The sequence below is a fragment of the Cucumis sativus genome, chromosome 3 (genome assembly GCF_000004075.3).
Source record: "Cucumis sativus cultivar 9930 chromosome 3, Cucumber_9930_V3, whole genome shotgun sequence".
Classification (NCBI taxonomy): domain Eukaryota; kingdom Viridiplantae; phylum Streptophyta; class Magnoliopsida; order Cucurbitales; family Cucurbitaceae; genus Cucumis; species Cucumis sativus.
Genome location: NC_026657.2, coordinates 28,073,332 through 28,090,591, shown reverse-complemented (window position 1 = coordinate 28,090,591; position 17,260 = coordinate 28,073,332). Strand labels below are relative to the sequence as shown.

The window sequence follows — 17,260 nt, the reverse complement described above, 5'->3', positions numbered from 1 at the left end:
CCATCCTGCCTATTTTACATCTAAATTATCTTTTTACTATAAAACCACATCTTACACTAAGAATTAATATGCATTTCTTTACTATTATGTAACATGTGAATAATTGTCTTCTTAAACCATATGCATTTGACGTTTAATGATATTCATACTCAATTCTACGTGGTCACATCTTTGATGCTCACCATTTTTCATCCACCACTCTACTTTTTGGTTCTCCCTCTCTTCTCCTAACACATTTCTCTCTCTTCTATTTTCATTTTTTATATTCTTATTAAACACCAAATCAGTTTTTTAAATTCTTTCTTCTGTTAACACGAACCCAAATTCCACCGTATGGTAAAAATATTTAACAAAAAATAGCCAACGCCATTTTCTTTTTAAACATATTGTGAATGTCACAAATATGACAAATAATTAGTAATATCATACGATTATCAGGCAACTGTTAGAGGACTATCGAAGGGTTATCATAGATCTATCGAAGAGTTATCAACTTTTAAATTTTCTACTTTTACAATTTCGAAAATGTAGTAATATGGACCCTATTATCATAAATATTTTTATTATTTTTGCTAGTGACCCTAACCTAAATATAATAATGTATAAATGAAAATATTGTCTTTTTTTATAAACATAAACATAATAATGTATATATACTCATTCTCTTAAATTTTAGGTTATTTATTTTTCAAGAAAATGAGGGGATGGTTTAAACATCGTATCAAAAGGATATTGAATGAAAACAAAGTTGTATTTTAATATTTTTAGATAAGTGTGTTAGTAAATAGTGAAGTTGAATTGTAATGTAAATATGCACTTGATACTGTATTATTTATAAATAATAAAATTAGTTGTAGTTATTTTCTCTATGTTGGTTGAAAATAAACTATATATTATTAATTTTAGAGGTAATTGGGTTGGATTGGGGTTTTAGACAACTTCAATCTTTTGGTTGTCAAATTCACAACCAAAACAACTCAAATACGATCATCAACCTAACCCGAATTGAATTAGACTGAGTTGAATTGTCAATTTGTTTATTTATTTTTCTTTTTTAATTATATTTTTTGTTAACTTAAAATACTTAAATTTATACCAAAAAAATTCATAAAAATCAAAACATTAAATATCAAAATATAATATTTTAAAGTTATATATATATATATATATATATATATATATATATATATATATATTAATAATATAAGAAGTTCGAGTTGGGTTCGGTCAATTCATATTTTTGAAAATGTAACCCAACATGAACAAAACATAAAAAATTTAACCCAGTCCAATCCAAAAATAAAAACTAATCAGACCCAACTCTTACAACTTAGTTCTCGTAAATTTTTAATTATCTAATTTCACTCCATCTCCTTTAAATATATTTTAAATTTAATTTTTCAAAATTGGTTAAAGATTAATGATAATTTTTATGGAAAGAAGTATAATATGTAAATATATACTAAAATTTTAGGGTAAAAATGTTGATAAATAATAAGAACATTTTTGAGAGCATGAAGGACTAAAATTAAGATTGGGTGAAAAAGTGAGAACTAAAATTCGTGAAAACCAAAAAACTTTAAAATACAAAGTTCAAAATTATATTTGAACTTATGATTTATAATAAATTGCACAGTACATGTTTTAATTTTAACCAATAATTTAAATTTGTAATGACATGTTATATTTATAAATGTGTTAAATATAATTTTCATTATAGGTTGTTTCCCAAGTTTTCATTCCAAACTCCATTATTACTGGAGCAAAATTTCATATGACTTAACTGAAATTGAACTTCAAGCGTAATTAAAAAACTTTTATCTTTTATGCATACTAAAAACTACTTTAATCTTTTTTTGTTAAAATCACTATTTCCAATAGAACAACGAGATAATTCATTTCCAATGCATTTATGTTTATTCTTTCAATATAATACATCATTCGGTAAAATGGTTGGTTTCTATATATATTAATATCAATTAAAAAAAATAAAATAATTTCTCAAAATAAATGGTAATCTTTTTAAATCATTCAATTATTTCATTGAATTTCAATTAATTCTTAATGGTTCCTTCAACTTTAAACAGTAGATCCTGAACATTATTATGTAATAGGCCAACTATTGAAAAAAAAAAAACATTTTTTTAGAAATTCACAAATCTACTTTATATAAAATCCAATTTCAATTTTTATACCTAATTAATTAAACACCTAAATACTTTATAAAGTTTAGAAGCTTACAAAAGACTTGATAAAAATAGAAAGGAAGTAATAAAAGTAGTGGAAATGGGAGGTTTAAGAAGCTTAAGATGCTCCAATGTTTTAGGCCACAACAATAGAAAAGGCGCACCAAGGAATGGGGCGGGACACGGTTGCTTTGCTTGTAGGCGTGCCTTCGAATATATTCGCTGCCGCATGACACGGCCAACGCCCCCAAAGCTCCGCACCATGTCCTTATTCTACTTCTCACACACCTTTTTACAAACATGTGGTGTGCAAATTTTCAATTCCCTGTTTTTAATTTATTGTCAACAGTTTATAATTAAAAATGGTTTGATTATGTCTAGTTCATGTGGGTGAAGTAGAGTTGAAAGGACTATATAAAATTGATGTTTTGAAGTCGTGGAACTCACGAGCTTTGTTGAACTAAATAATGAGTGAAAGTCATATTCACACTCCTTAATTTTCTATATCCCAACTCTTTATTCCAAATGTATCTTATTGGTAGAAATTGGGATGGGAAATTATTTTAAAATATTTATAAATATAATAATATTGCGATAGAGGAAGATAGTAGGGTTGGAAAGATGTGGAGTGAAGATGGGGACAATCCCGGTTGTCATGGGGATTTATAATCTCCATTCTCATGGATATGGGTGTAAGATAAATTAAAAAGGAAAATGTAATTGGAACCCAGTTGAATCCAAGTATGGTCTCAAAGCATGTAAAACCTGGTGGAAAGAATAGATACCTTCTTTGTACTTGGTCCAATAAAAGATAAACGGCCCGGCCCGGATATTTAATTGTAAAAAAAAAACCACGTGAGCCGATAGTATTATATTATTAATTGAAAAGAAAAAAGAATGGGAGAAAAGAAGAGAATTGGAGCGGAATTTTCGTTTCATCACAAGTCGCACCCGGTCCCCGCTCTATAAATACAAAAACACAATATAATCGTAACCAACCCATTTCAAACGTTTCTCTCACCACCGAGTCACCACCACATATACACCGACTCTCACACTACAGACACATAATCAACCCCCCCACACATATGGCGGTGGTCGTTCTCGACGGATCCACGGTCAGGAATTTCGTCAACGACGAATCTCACTTCAACAAGAGTATTGACGACGCCTTCGCTTCTCTTGATCTCAACAACGACGGCGTTCTCTCCCGATCCGAGCTCCGCAAGGCCTTCGAGACCCTCCGCCTCATCGAGACTCACTTCGGCGTCGACGTCGCTACTACCCCCGAACAACTCACCCAGCTCTACGATTCCATCTTCGAGCAGTTTGATTGTGATAAAAGCGGTACTGTCGATGCCGAAGAGTTTCGTACGGAGATGAAGAACATCTTGCTCGCTATCGCTGATGGATTAGGCTCCTCTCCCATTCAGATGGCGCTTGATGACGGCGATCAGAGTTTCCTCAAGCAAGCCGCGGATCTGGAGGCTTCCAAGCTCCGCCAATCGTCTACCTGATTGCGGTTGCTACGGTTTGCTATTTCCCTTACGTTTTTGCTCATTTTCTTCAGATATGAACATGTGTGAATCTGATTTCAGAATAAAATAGATCCTTATTCCCCGTTTGTGGTGGATGGAATGATCTATTTAGATTTTAACATGTAGAGATATAGAGGATTAGATGTACAAGGACTCTAATCAATATTGCTCTCCTCTTTAAGTCTTTTTTACGATTTTCGGTATTTTTATTTATTTTTTATTTCTTTTTCCTTCATAAATATGTACTCCACTACTACATCCATGTTTGTGAGTGAGGAATTTTCTTAATTTTGTATGTGATTCGAGTGAGATTTGTGTCAACCTTTTTCTTTTTGTTTTGAACAACTATTTGGGTTCTTCCTTTTATTTCAATTTTCATAAGTGAGAGACGAGTATGAAACAAAGGGGATTTTAGGTAGAAGAATAATAATATAGCAAAGTCACAATGAAGATAGAAATTTTGAATTGTGTAGACCAAGACACTAAACTACTAAAACGTACGTTTTGACCGGGCTCAAATCCATAAAAGAATAAAAAGGACAAAATACCACTTTTTTCAATGCTTGTTTATTTGGTTCGTTTAATAGTTCTAGATAGTTCGGCGATTCAAATTGATGGTAGTTCTGAATAGTTTTCGTGAAGTTGACAATTGAACCATCATACGTTTTTGACATAAAGAAGACATGACCTTGATAACTAATGTAAATGTAAGCTAATGAATAGGTAGGATAATTGGGCAAATTTCATTAATTTTGTATTACAGTACCTTTGGGATTCTGTCTCCTTTACTCCTTTATTATCTCTTCTTCTTGTAGCCACAACCACCAAAAATACCCACAACATCAACATGTGAGAACTTCAAAAACTAACCATACAATGGGGCCTCCTTTTCTCATCAAAGGCACCATTGTTGGTTAATCTAACCCCTATCCATTTTCCTTTCGAATCAATTCTTTTTATTTTTCTATACTGATAAACGAAAATTTTGAGGAAGCAAAAATTATATTATTACACAACTTTGGAATCAATTCAAAACCATTTTGGATTTAAGGATTTAATCAATGCCCTTTCCAAAACACTTGGTTTTATTACAATACTGATTAATTAATTTCAAAACCATGGACCCTTGGATTGTTTCAGCTTTTTATAGCTTGAATGAAAAATGAAACGTCGCCTGAGAGATTCGAACTCTCGCGGGGAAACCCCATGTACTTAGCAGGCACACGCCTTAACCACTCGGCCAAAGCGACAATGAATGAATATTAAATCAAAATTATTATATTCATCTACGTAATTAAAGTAATTTTTTAACAATATAATTAATACTTAAAATTCTTTTTTTTTCTTTCATATTTATTACTTTCGAGGGAAGATTTAAGTTTTGTGTAAATAGACCCTGCTTTTGGTTAAAATGGTTGGGGATTTTTGGAAGATATGGTTATTTGGAAGGAGTAATTTGTTTTGTTCTTGGGATGTCTTATTTCTAATACTATCATTATAATCAGATAATAATAAAAAAAAGATAATAATAAGAAGAAGGATGATGATGATGATAATAATAATAATAAATAACAAAACAATAATAATAATAATAATTGAATGGTGTCGACTGTCATATAAATTGACTTCTTTTCCTTGTTTTCCATCCAAAAAGAAAGAAAAAAATTTGTAAAAAAAGAGAAAAATAACATTTTGAATTAATGCAAAAAAAAAAAAAAAAAAAAAAACGTTTTGAAAACACTCAATTTTTTCTAATTTTTTTTTTATAAAAAACACCGCATTTTTAAAATCACCCCTAGTTTAGGTTATAAATTGATTAATTTCTTTAAATATTTTAGGTATATTTTTAATAAAGACTTAATTATTCACTGAAATTGACTTCCAAGAGAATCCCTTAAATTGTGTAGAAAAAAACCACTTAAATATGATTGTTTAGTCAGCCATCAACTTTTGATTTCACTAATACCCTTTTCTCTTGTTGGTGTCAAAATTTTCTTCACTTTCATCATTCCTACAAATTAATTTTCAAAATAATAATAACTTAGGAAAGAAATATTATTTTAAGTGAAAACTTATTAAATGAATGGTTAAAAATGATAAATTTAATAAAATATTTATAAAATATAGCAAAATATAAGATTTTGTCACTCATAAATAATAGAATCTAAAATTTTGCTATAATTCATAAATATTTTAGTTTATTTTACTAATTATAAAAATGCTCAAACTTATGAAAATATTTAGAAAAGACATCAAAACATTACAACCTATAAGTATATGCGATAGATCAAGGAAGACGATAATATTTTGGTTGTTCAACTTGAGAAAAACAAGTAACAATTGAATTACTTGATGACTTAAGTTAACACTCAAGTTAATAATTGAAGTAACAACATGAGTAGAAAAGGCAGAATAAGACATTAGTACTTTGGTAACCCAATTTGATGACACATTATGTATATATGAGGGCCTTTAGCTCGATTGAAAATATCACTTTATAAAGATTGAGGAGGATCACAAATACGTAACTTATTAAGAAATTAACTATATTGAATCACTACAAGAAATCGAAACAATTCTGACGCCAGAACAACGTCGGCGAAAGGTGCGTCGCCGTTGATCACCTTTCGCCGACGCACAAAATATTACGTTGCAGAAAGGGGCTTTCTGCGACGTAGAGGAATAAGACGTCACAGAAAGTCCAGAATTAAATTTAACGCGTTCACTTTCCCTGACGTCACCCTGTCAAACGTCGCGAAAAGTGAACACATTAAATTTAATTTTAGACTTTCCTCGACGTCTTGTTCCTCTACGTCGTAGAAAGTCCCTTTCTGCGATGTAACATCATGCGTCGCGAAAAGTGAACGCATTAAACTTAATGTTAGACTTTCCCCAACATGCAACTTGCCAAACGTCGAGGAAAGTGAACGCAAATTTTCACTTTCCTCAACGTATGGCAAGGGGCACTTCGGAAAAAAGTTTAATAATTATTGTTTAACCTTTTCTCAACATGCAACATGCCACACGTTGCAAAAAAGCATCTATATTGAAGTGACAATGGTCACCTTTCCTCGACGTGTAGCAGGGGGCATGTCGGAAAAAGTTTAAATAATGAATTTATTATTTAAACTTTCTCCGATGTTTGTACTTCATACGTTAGCAAAAGTTACCTTTATTGATGTCTTTGAAGACGTCGGAAAAAGTCTACACTATTTATTCTCCCTTCAACACAGAACTAAATGCAAAATGAAAATAAACCCAAAATCAGCCGAGAGAGAGAGAAAGAAGGATAGTCATGTTGTCGTCGTTGTCCGTCTTCACTGCTGCCACCGCCGGGAGTCTCCTATTTTTTTCTCCTTTTCTTTTTCATTTCAACTTTTTTGATTCACTGTACCTTTTCAAATCATAGCAGAGCCAGGAAGAAACTATAAGAATAATAGAAGTATGGAATTGAAAAGGAATGTAGAAAATGAAAGTTTAGGTTAGCACCGACGTGGCGTTGGGGAAGGATTCCGCGACGTGACGTTGCAAAATCCCTTCCACGATGTGTTGGCAATGTGCGTCGGTGAACTTTTCTCCGTTGTCGTTGCGATATGCGTTAGGGAAATTATCCTCGACGTGCATGCCGATGTCGACTGAGACGTCGGTGTTACATTCCCCAACATGTTTTGGGGTTTTTGTCGACATGGAGTTGCGTTGGAGAATACCCTATTTCTTGTAGTGAATCATATGACTAGATAACGTGTTTCACCTTTGTGTCTCAATGTGTAGACTTTCCTTGTGACTCCTTAGAATAATCTTCCATGCTAGGCTCCCCTAACTTGCATGAATCTTCTCAAACAAGCAACTTACAATGCCACAAACAAAGTATATTTTGTTAGGTCAAACATCATAAAAGAACTTAACCAATTTGAAAAAAAAAAGAAAACGTCGCCTGAGAGATTCGAACTCTCGCGGGGAAACCCCATGTACTTAGCAGGCACACGCCTTAACCACTCGGCCAAAGCGACTCTTACTGACAGCTGTCTAGCCAAAATTTAATTATCATAATTACATGCATGCCACCAAATCTCCTTCGAATGGATAACCCAAACTAATCTGGCACACGTTTCAAATCTCAATGATAGATTTATTTGTTCTCATCTTAAAAATCTTATATTTCATTATCTATTATTTACTCTCTCTTCTTTATTGAAAGTAATTATAACATTGGTTTAATATGTTTTAAATTAATTAATGCAAAATATCAAATTCAATCATTCAACAATATTAGAACCTAAAAAAATAAACTTAAAACTTAAAGTAAAAGTTAAAATTATCTTAAGAATTATCTTAAAAAACAATCTAAGTTGGAAGAAAATTTAGAAAGAAATAAACAGAAAGTGTTGTATTGTCCAATACAAAATAAAAGCAATGTGTTCTTAAATGTCAGACGTGGAAATATAAACTTAGGCAGGACACCTTGAAGGAAAGAAGAAAAGAAATTGAAAAAAGAAATTCATTTGTTTCTCAATTATATATATCTATATATTTAATTTGACTTTTATTTTTAAAAAAAAAAAAAAAAAAGAAAAAAAGGGACGTGGCATTACAATGAGTGATATTTATTTGAATACAAATTTAATTAAAGGGTTTTATAGTGGTTGCATGTGCATGCTTCCTTTCCCAATTTAATATGCATATTCTGACCACACCAAATACTCGTACACTTTGACCTACACCTTTTTCTATTTATCAATAAATAATTTATTTATTTCCTTACATAACCATAACCCATCCATTTAAAACATTATAAACAGCACTGGGGATTCAAATCCATTCATATAAATTCTCAAACACGAGGCCATGCTAACTTAATTAATGCATTTACTATCTCTTCAAAATTAAATCAAATTATGATTGTAATTTCTTGTGCTATCAAAAACATTTAACACAATTTCAAACAAATAACAAAGAATATCTCTTTTTTATTGTTATAGTCTTTTTTCTTTTCTTTGTTGACAAGATCATCGGAAGTACTATTATCAAATATTCAAATTTGGACCCAAATTATTTAATAAATAAAAGGCTTTACTCAGAAATAATTTCAACTATTATTATGACACCCTAATTCTATAATATTCATTTAAACTGATTTTGGGCGTTCATCCTAGACATTGTTTTTATCGCAAATTTGATTAATATTTGTCATTTTTGTTACATTGTTTCTAGAGAATGTAGAACAAAATACTATTTCAACAAACAACGTTCAATCATTTTGTCCAAAGCTTTTGAAAACCTTCTCACTTGTCAATTATAGAAATTATGAAAGATTACTTGACTTCGGAAGAGGAAGTATATACAAATTATTGATAAATTAAACTCACATTACCCTATATCTTTAGACTATCAAATTTAATGTGCATGAACCTATTTTAAACAAGCTAATTAATTAAAAAAAGGCTAATTTAAATTTTGATGACAGATTATTGTTAATTAACATTGAATTAATTGGTCAACACAAACAAAAATAATAAAAGAAAATCAAATTATATATTTGGTGAAATGACTTTTTGTCGTCTAGTGATTTTTGTCTACGTTATAAATATTTTATATTTTTTTTATTCTTAAAAAATATCTAAATTTATTACACCTAATTTTTATAGATATTTTGTTAATTTTTTTACTTTAAATTTGACAACTTTTTGAAAAAAACAACTCTTTTAGGAAAAAATTATTTACTATTTTCAAGTATAAGTAGATAAATGAAAATATTTATAAAATTATATACACACGGGTAGACAACTTTAATGTATTATCTATCACTTATATATAGTCATTTTTTAGAGTATTTTTTGGGTATTTTGTAGTTTTATAGTTTAAAATCATTAGAAATGAAATATCACGTTAATAATTATTAAAAAAATAACAAATTGAATATATGCAATTAAAAACACGTAAATATTATCCTAAAGATGTGGAACCTTCCTTGCAAGCTCTCTCTCTCTTACAAACATGGCGGCTAAGACGGTCAAAGAACCTCCGTCAATAGCTTCCTCCCTCTATAAAAAACCCTCAAAACCTCCTTTTTCTGTATCCAATTTCACTCCCATCTTTTTCATCCATCGACTGATCAACGTTTCATCTCGCATTTTTTCATCCTCAATCCTTCACTATGACGCCGATTTTCGATACCGACGCCGGCGAGATGTTCGTCAGAATCGCCATGTTCGTCTTTATTCAGCTTCTTGTCTATTTGATTCTCTCCAAATCCTCCAATCTCTTCTCCAACGACCAGAAAGTGAGATCTCTCAGCTTTAAACCGGCTCGTTCCGTCAGTATTCGCCGGTTTCTGGCCGCTCTTTCTGACCTTCCTCCCGGTGGTGAGCTTTCTCCGTCGACAAAAGTTTCCACTCCATCGTCGGCTCGTCGCGATCGTTCCGATGATGGTGGCAGGTTGTAAGGAGACGAATGGATGGGATCGAATTGAATTGGTTCCGATTGACCTGTTCTGGGTTTAGTCTTAGTCATGTAAAGTGAGAAAAGAGTAGGGGTGATTTGATTTTATGTTATTTGTTAAAGTTAGAAGGGTTGGTTTTGTGAATTTTGATTATTTGTATTTGTTATTTGAATGATTCTTTTGTTCTTTGGTAATGGTAATGGAAATTATTTGATCAATTGATCCATTTAAAACATTTTCAATTTGTTTATTGTTATTATCAATTTCCCACATCAAATATTGAATTTTCAACTCTATATTCATCCAATTTCTTTGCAAATATAAAAAGGAAACAAATCAAAAATTTTAATCATCAACTAAATATTATCTAATTTATTTGCATATATATAAAAAAATAATCAAAATTCTTTAACTTAGTGATAAAGGACACCATCTCTATTTCAACTTTTTCAATAGGGAGGATACAAATTTATGCATGAATCAATTGAATTATTCTTCATTTATCAATTAAGACAACATAATTTCTAGAAATTTGAAAAAGAAAAAACTACCCATAATATTGGAGAGTAAATGAGCTTGTCTATTTTTTTAATAACAGAATGATTAGGTTAAATATAAAATAATACCTTTGTTCTTAATTTTTTTTATATTTTTTTAAAAAATAGCATAATATCTTAATGTTTTTTTTCAAAAATAAATTTTTAGGAAATAAGTTTTTTCCTTAAAGAAAAATGAGTAGAAATGTTTTAGTAACTATAGATAGAAATTGAGATAAGTAATTGTACGGCAATAATTGAATAGTCATATCATTTTAGGTCATTATCAATTAATTTTAAGTATGAGTTTTTCTAATTTAAAATTCTAGATCATTCTACTTTAATAATAGTTTTGATTAAATTTTAATGATAATATAGTAACTTTTAAATTAGAAAAGCGAGGAAATAAAATCAACAAACTTGAAGGGTAATTTTTGTAATTTGGTTCAATAATCATTGAAATTTTAGCAACTCGATTCTTCTCGTCATGCTATATTCTCTTTGAAATATACACTTTTTAAACTTTGCAGAGGATGAATAAGAAATGTTGAAATTTCAAAATTCTTATATTCTAAATAAGTCTAAAACATGCCCACGAAAGCAAAAAGGATTAGTTAAAAGAAAAAACAGGACACTCATTTTCAATTACGTGTGAATAATTTTTATGTTATTATTACTTAATTAGAATATCTTTATCGTTAATAGAAATATTCTTTTGTTCCAATTTAAAAAAGAAAGAAAGAATTGGTGTTAAGAGGCTTCAAAATATAGAAATATATATTATATATAATTTATTTTAATATTATACTTTTCCTATTTCGGTTTTGCAATCGAATTTTTTTAAAAAAATTCTTAGGCTTACGGAACTAACAAAGGAATCTGAAAATTTCAAAATTATTGTATTAAATATATAACATTATTATCCACATAAATTGATATCACTGACGAATTTCAAAATATATTCGCTTTTTGTTTCCTTTTTCGTAAATTAGAAAAGTATTGTATGCTTTGGCTTACGTGTGAATATATTTTACATTATTTTTTCTCACCAATAATCTGCATCATTATTTTTGTTTTTGTTAAAATATTATTTTCAGTCCTAAAATTGAATCGTGTCATTTTAGTATATCTTAAGTTTGATTTTCTTTTATCAAAATTGGTTGAATATAATAATAATAATTGTCGGATATATATGAACATATTTTCAAATTTTATATTGTTGTAGTTGGACTGGGGAATAAAAGATGATCAACAAACAACATACAAAATAGAAATGGGCTTGGTCGATCTCGATCGAGCTGAGTCTAAGTCCATCAATAAGTGGCCTAGGGTTGATGAGCCCAACTTAAACGTAGCAAAAAAGAGATGAAACTTTTAAAGCCATTGTTAAGTAAGAATGTCGTCGTTGGGACGTTGGTTGATCTCAACCCAAAAGAAATCCATGAACATTCAATCAAGTCGAAAGGGGTTCTATCTCAAAACTAATTGAGTATGTGAGTAGTAGCCCATCTATCTTATATAGAATATGAGTCTCCTAGGTTTTTCCAATATGGAACACTTAACATCTTCAGTAGTAAGGAAGAAGAAAAAGGTTGAAACCTACAAATAAGTCAGAGAAGAATGTAAATGGACAAATAAGGATGAAATGTAAATGGACAAATAAGTCTTTCATCCAACATCAAATATATTGAGTGTCTTCTAGCCATCTAACTTAAGTATTGAAGTGGCTATGACTTACACAACATCAACTTCCACGATTTGTTTTGCTTGCAAGAGAACTTCTTTTCTCCTATTAAAACGAAATTTTATCGTTATTGCCTAGTAGATTTCATATTCACTTACTTGGTCAATTTTTTATATCAAATAGGAAAAATTGCTAACAGAAAATGAAAAATTTTGAATTATTAACTATAAGCAGTAATTATGACTAAATTTAACATATTCGGAGTATAATGATTAAAATTGTAGAATTGAAAATATTTGACTTCAAAATATATGAAAAAATAGTATTTTAACCATGATTTTAATCACTCAAGATATATTGTCTGTAGAGTAAAAAGTATAAAACTATTTAAATTTTAACCAATTACATTCCAGATAATACATTTATGTGTTCACAGTTTTATCGTATATATATATTCATATATTCAATATCCACCTAACAGATAAATGGACACATACAAAATTAAATGAAATATAAAAGAAGCAAAAAAAAAAAAGTCAAATATATGAATATGAGATATTTTAAAGATAATAAAATAAATTAAAATATAATCAAATTTTTTTATTATATCAATGATAGTCATTTATGGGTTTTTATTACTGTCTATCAATACTACTAATAGAAGCATATTGATAACTATTAATGCGATATAATTTCAAAGTTTTGGTGGTAAATATTTTATCAAATTTACTATTTTTTTTTATATTTTTCTTATAAATAATTTATAAGCATTTTAACCTATTCATTAGTATATTTGTAAGCTCTACTTTATTTATTAAATACGGTTTAATATAAATGTTTATTAATTTATTTACTACAATAAAGGTTTATAATTATTTAAGTTTCATAATTTTCATCACTTTAAAATTAAATTTGAAATTTTATTTCATAATTATTTAAATTTAGCTAATAGGAATGAGCATTAAAGGAAAGAATATGTATTAAATAAAATATAAGGTTCAGAATTAAATTTGTGGAAAAATATTTTTTTCAAGAAAATCCATATCTTGACTTTCAAATTAATATTTTTATTTATAAAGTCTTGAAGGCTTTAGTGTATAAACATTAAACCCCACTTGTTATATATATTATGATTTTTTTGGTTTGTTTAGTTGGCCTTTAGTGGTTCTCAATAAATTGACAAGTTTAATTTAAATTAATATTCCATTTCCTTTTTTTTTATTTATTATAATTTTTAGGATATTAAAAAGTGGAAAAGTAGACATAAAAGAGGTCTAGTTGCATAATATTAAATATTTAGGCAATTCTATTCTCTAAACAAATTAATAAATTTTACTTTTTTTCTTTTGAAGAAAAATTAAGGAATGACAAAAAAAAAAAAAAAAACCATCTTGTGAATGTTTTTCTCTTTTAAAAAATAATACGATGATAAAAATAAATGTTTAAATTAGAGTCAACTTACAAATATTGACAAAAATAGATAAGAAAATTGTGAATGTGTTTACTAGGTCCGTAAATAAATGAGGTGAAACTCGGAATTAATGATTAATGATTTTTTTATTTAAATTAAATTTAAAGGTGGTCTACTATGGAAAATTTTCATAAATCTAACAAATAGACAAAATATTTGCGGCGGCCCTTGTAACAAAACTAAAAAGTCCATGAAACTGACATTTTTTAAAAAAAAAAGATCAAGGTTTCTTTCTTCCTCTACTACGATTTTTTTATATTCTTTTTCAAACTCTTATTTGGTTGTTTTTCTTTTCTTCCTATCATCTTTTTCTCTCACTGTGTAATTTTTTTAAATATTTTTTTTAAAATGGTTATTTGGTTGTTTAAGATTATGCACAAAATATATAAGATCGTGAAAAAAAATTTATTGAGCTACCCAAATTGAAACGAAATGTAAATGATCATGTGACAAATTTAAATGATTGTGAGCGAAATCTAAACGATGTGTACCAAAGAATCTTGAAAAAAATGGTTGACTTTTGACTACCTAAATTTAAACTATAAAATCTAAACGATCGTGCGTCAAATCTAAACGATGGAGAAAAAAAGAATAGTCAAATCCATTGTGGTATTTTCTATGGTGGGGATGCGGACATATGGACATATTTTGCGGCTTTTTTTATATTTTTAAAATACCTCTTTAATATATTTGTTTATATTTATAAAACATTAAAAAAAAAAACATAATAGAAAAATGAGCAATCAAATTGTTAAATAAATACATATAAAGTAAAAAAGAATTAATTATAAAGTAACATAATTCATATGCCACACCATGGTTGTCTTCTTGTATGCGTTCTACAATGAGCTACATAAACTGCAAAATGTTTGTTGATGGGGTAGACAAGGACGATAGTGGATAGTAGCAGATAACAATGGTGGGTGGTAGATGGTTGGCGCTCTGTGAAACAAGAAAACCAAACTTGGTGGTGGTAGAAAAAAGGGTGAAAATATATTTGAGAGAGGGGCATTTGGGGACCACAAAGTCGCGGACTCTTTGAACGAGTAGTTGCAAAAATGTGTGGACCAGTTCATCACTTTTTTCCTCTACATGTTGACAAGAAAACACACAAATGAGACGTGACACCATGTGGGTGAAAATCATAGACTAGGTCTATGTTTATCTCAAAAGTGTGGACCAACATCTCAAAAGTGTGGACCAACATGAACCCGATCCATGATTTTAATTACTTATGTAGATGTAGACTCGATCTACCATTTTTAAAAATGGTATGTTGTTGGATCCATTATTTTTATCTTTACTTGTTAAATAATAATATATTTTTATAAATAAATTATTATTGTCTTTTTATCTTTACTATTAAAATATTTAAAGCTTTCACTTTAAGATAACAACTTTGTCGTTTATGTTAAATATTGAGAATGTAAATTAACAATCTTATTGATATATATCACAATAACTAAAGGAGATTACAAATAAAAATATTTTATTAAGTGATAAGAACTTTTAGAAGGAGAAGGTCACATAAGGCTTTTATTTGGTATTTTAATGAAAGCCATGTGAGTATGAGTTAAGTGTAATATTGTTATTAGGTTTGAGTATATATATCTTACATAGTTACATTCATTCAAACCAAAAATGTTACACTACAAAAGATTCTAGATCTCCTAATGTTGGTATACACCGTCAGAAGATATAGTGTCAGAAGTTAGGGTCTCTTCCGACACATAAATTGAGATGTTGGGAGAGGCAAGAATTTCCGCCGGTTTATTTAAAGCATCGGAATATATCCAAGAACTCCTGGTGCACAAAGCAACGTGTTGGGAGTTCTTGGATATATCTCGACGCTTTAAGTAATGCATCGGTAGTTCTTGGATATATTCTGATGTTTTAAATAAACTGTCGGAAATTGTAGAATATATTTTGACGCTTAAAGTAGAGAGTCGAGAATAAAGCGTCAGGAGTTAGCCTTTTTAAAAACCCTTCCCCTTCACAGATATATATGCGAAGAAGCGGAAAGGGATGGGTAGAAATGGAGGGCGTCTTCGTCTTTGTCCCTTCATCTTCGTCTCTGCCCCGTCGCCCCTCCTTCGGTCTTCGTCTCTATCACAACCTCTTGGTTGGAGGTAATTCAAAGTTTAAAATCCTAAATATAATCATCGAACTTGTTCTTAATTTCCTTTTCTATGAATGGTTTTTTTTTATTCTAACTCTTACAATATTTCTTCTTGATTCTTGTTTTTGTTATATACAAAAGTTTGGAATGTGTTGTAGTCGTTGTTTATGTTATTGGCAACAATGGTGAGTTTAGGAGATAAAGTATGATTTTATTTTTCTTGTTGTTTACTTACGGCTTAATATGTCTTCATGGTTTAAATTTTTGCATGAATCCTTGTATGTTTATGCTCGTTTGCACACAATAGCTACAAAAGAGGAGGAAGTTGAAGAAGATGATGAAATAGATGGTTCAATGAAGATGATGACAATGTTGTGCGTCAGGAGTTCTGAGACATCTCCCGACGCTATATTGACATCGTCGGGAGATGTCTAGGAACTTCCTACGCAGTGCGTCGGGAGTTCCTTTCCTGACACAATTTTTTCGACTTGTATCCCGACGTGACTCACTTTTCTTGTAGTGTTTATGACGTTTTTTCTATTTCTCTTGACGCTCGATGTTCGTTTTCTGGTAGTGTTATTAGATGATATATAATTAAATTCGTGTCTATCCATTAATTTAATTTTTTGGATATAATCAATCGATAATTTAAGATGATATTTATCTTTCTATATTTATTGAATAGTTTTATTCTTGTGACGTTCAAATTTTAAGATACAGATGCTATATTTCCATTTATCACCAACAAAGTAAGAATTTAAAATATATGAAACTAGCCTTAAAGAAAGGTATTAAATCATTGACAACCAATTTATTCTGAAATCAACCTCTTTTAGCTATATTATTGTTTAGAACTTGATTAAAGGGTAATTTATATATATATAAATATTCTTAAACTCTATGATTTGTGTAGAAAAATTTGATGAAATTTCAAAAGTTTAAATATCCTAAAATTTTATTTTAAAACATCCTAAATAAATAAAAAGTTTTATAAATATCTTTAAACTTACTCTTGTCGTGTATATTTTGGCCTATATGTAAGGTGTTTGAATTATATATATCATGTGTTCTTAAGTATTATCACGTGCATCTTTATTTGGTCTAAAGAGTATTTAAGTTTAACAGTTAAAAAAAAACATTAATTTATAGTCTATCAACTAATGTATGTTAGGAGTTCGTTCGAGGAGTTCACACAATTCCTCACTCAGCGTTAGTTTTCTTTCAGGAGTTTTAGCTAATCTCAACTAATATGCACTTTTTCTTTAAGAGTAAATTGATTGAACTAAA

At 29.3% G+C, this 17,260-nt stretch overlaps 2 protein-coding genes and 2 non-coding genes across 4 annotated transcripts; 2 read left to right on the top strand and 2 right to left on the bottom strand.

Moving 5' to 3' along the window:
• Window positions 1-3,116: 3,116 nt before the first annotated feature.
• On the top strand, window positions 3,117-4,045 carry LOC101213961 (hypothetical protein). The gene has a single exon (XM_004153244.3). The coding sequence runs from the start codon at window positions 3,275-3,277 to the stop codon at window positions 3,701-3,703; it is 429 nt and encodes a 142-aa protein (XP_004153292.1). The 5' UTR covers window positions 3,117-3,274; the 3' UTR covers window positions 3,704-4,045.
• An 847-nt stretch (window positions 4,046-4,892) lies between these two features.
• TRNAS-GCU lies at window positions 4,893-4,974 on the bottom strand. The gene has a single exon. It is a non-coding gene; the product is annotated as a tRNA-Ser (tRNA).
• Window positions 4,975-7,652: 2,678 nt separating this feature from the next.
• On the bottom strand, window positions 7,653-7,734 carry TRNAS-GCU. The gene has a single exon. It is a non-coding gene; the product is annotated as a tRNA-Ser (tRNA).
• A 2,045-nt stretch (window positions 7,735-9,779) lies between these two features.
• On the top strand, window positions 9,780-10,398 carry LOC105434941. The gene has a single exon (XM_011653503.2). It carries the CDS (start codon window positions 9,879-9,881, stop codon window positions 10,164-10,166), a length of 288 nt encoding a protein of 95 aa, XP_011651805.2. The 5' UTR covers window positions 9,780-9,878; the 3' UTR covers window positions 10,167-10,398.
• The last annotated feature ends 6,862 nt before the right edge of the window (window positions 10,399-17,260 follow it).

What these genes read in the sequence shown, in the direction of transcription:
- LOC101213961 (XM_004153244.3), top strand. Translation starts at nt 3,275, where the DNA reads ATGGCGGTGGTCGTTCTCGACGGATCCACGGTCAGGAATTTCGTCAAC.
- LOC105434941 (XM_011653503.2), top strand. Translation starts at nt 9,879, where the DNA reads ATGACGCCGATTTTCGATACCGACGCCGGCGAGATGTTCGTCAGAATC.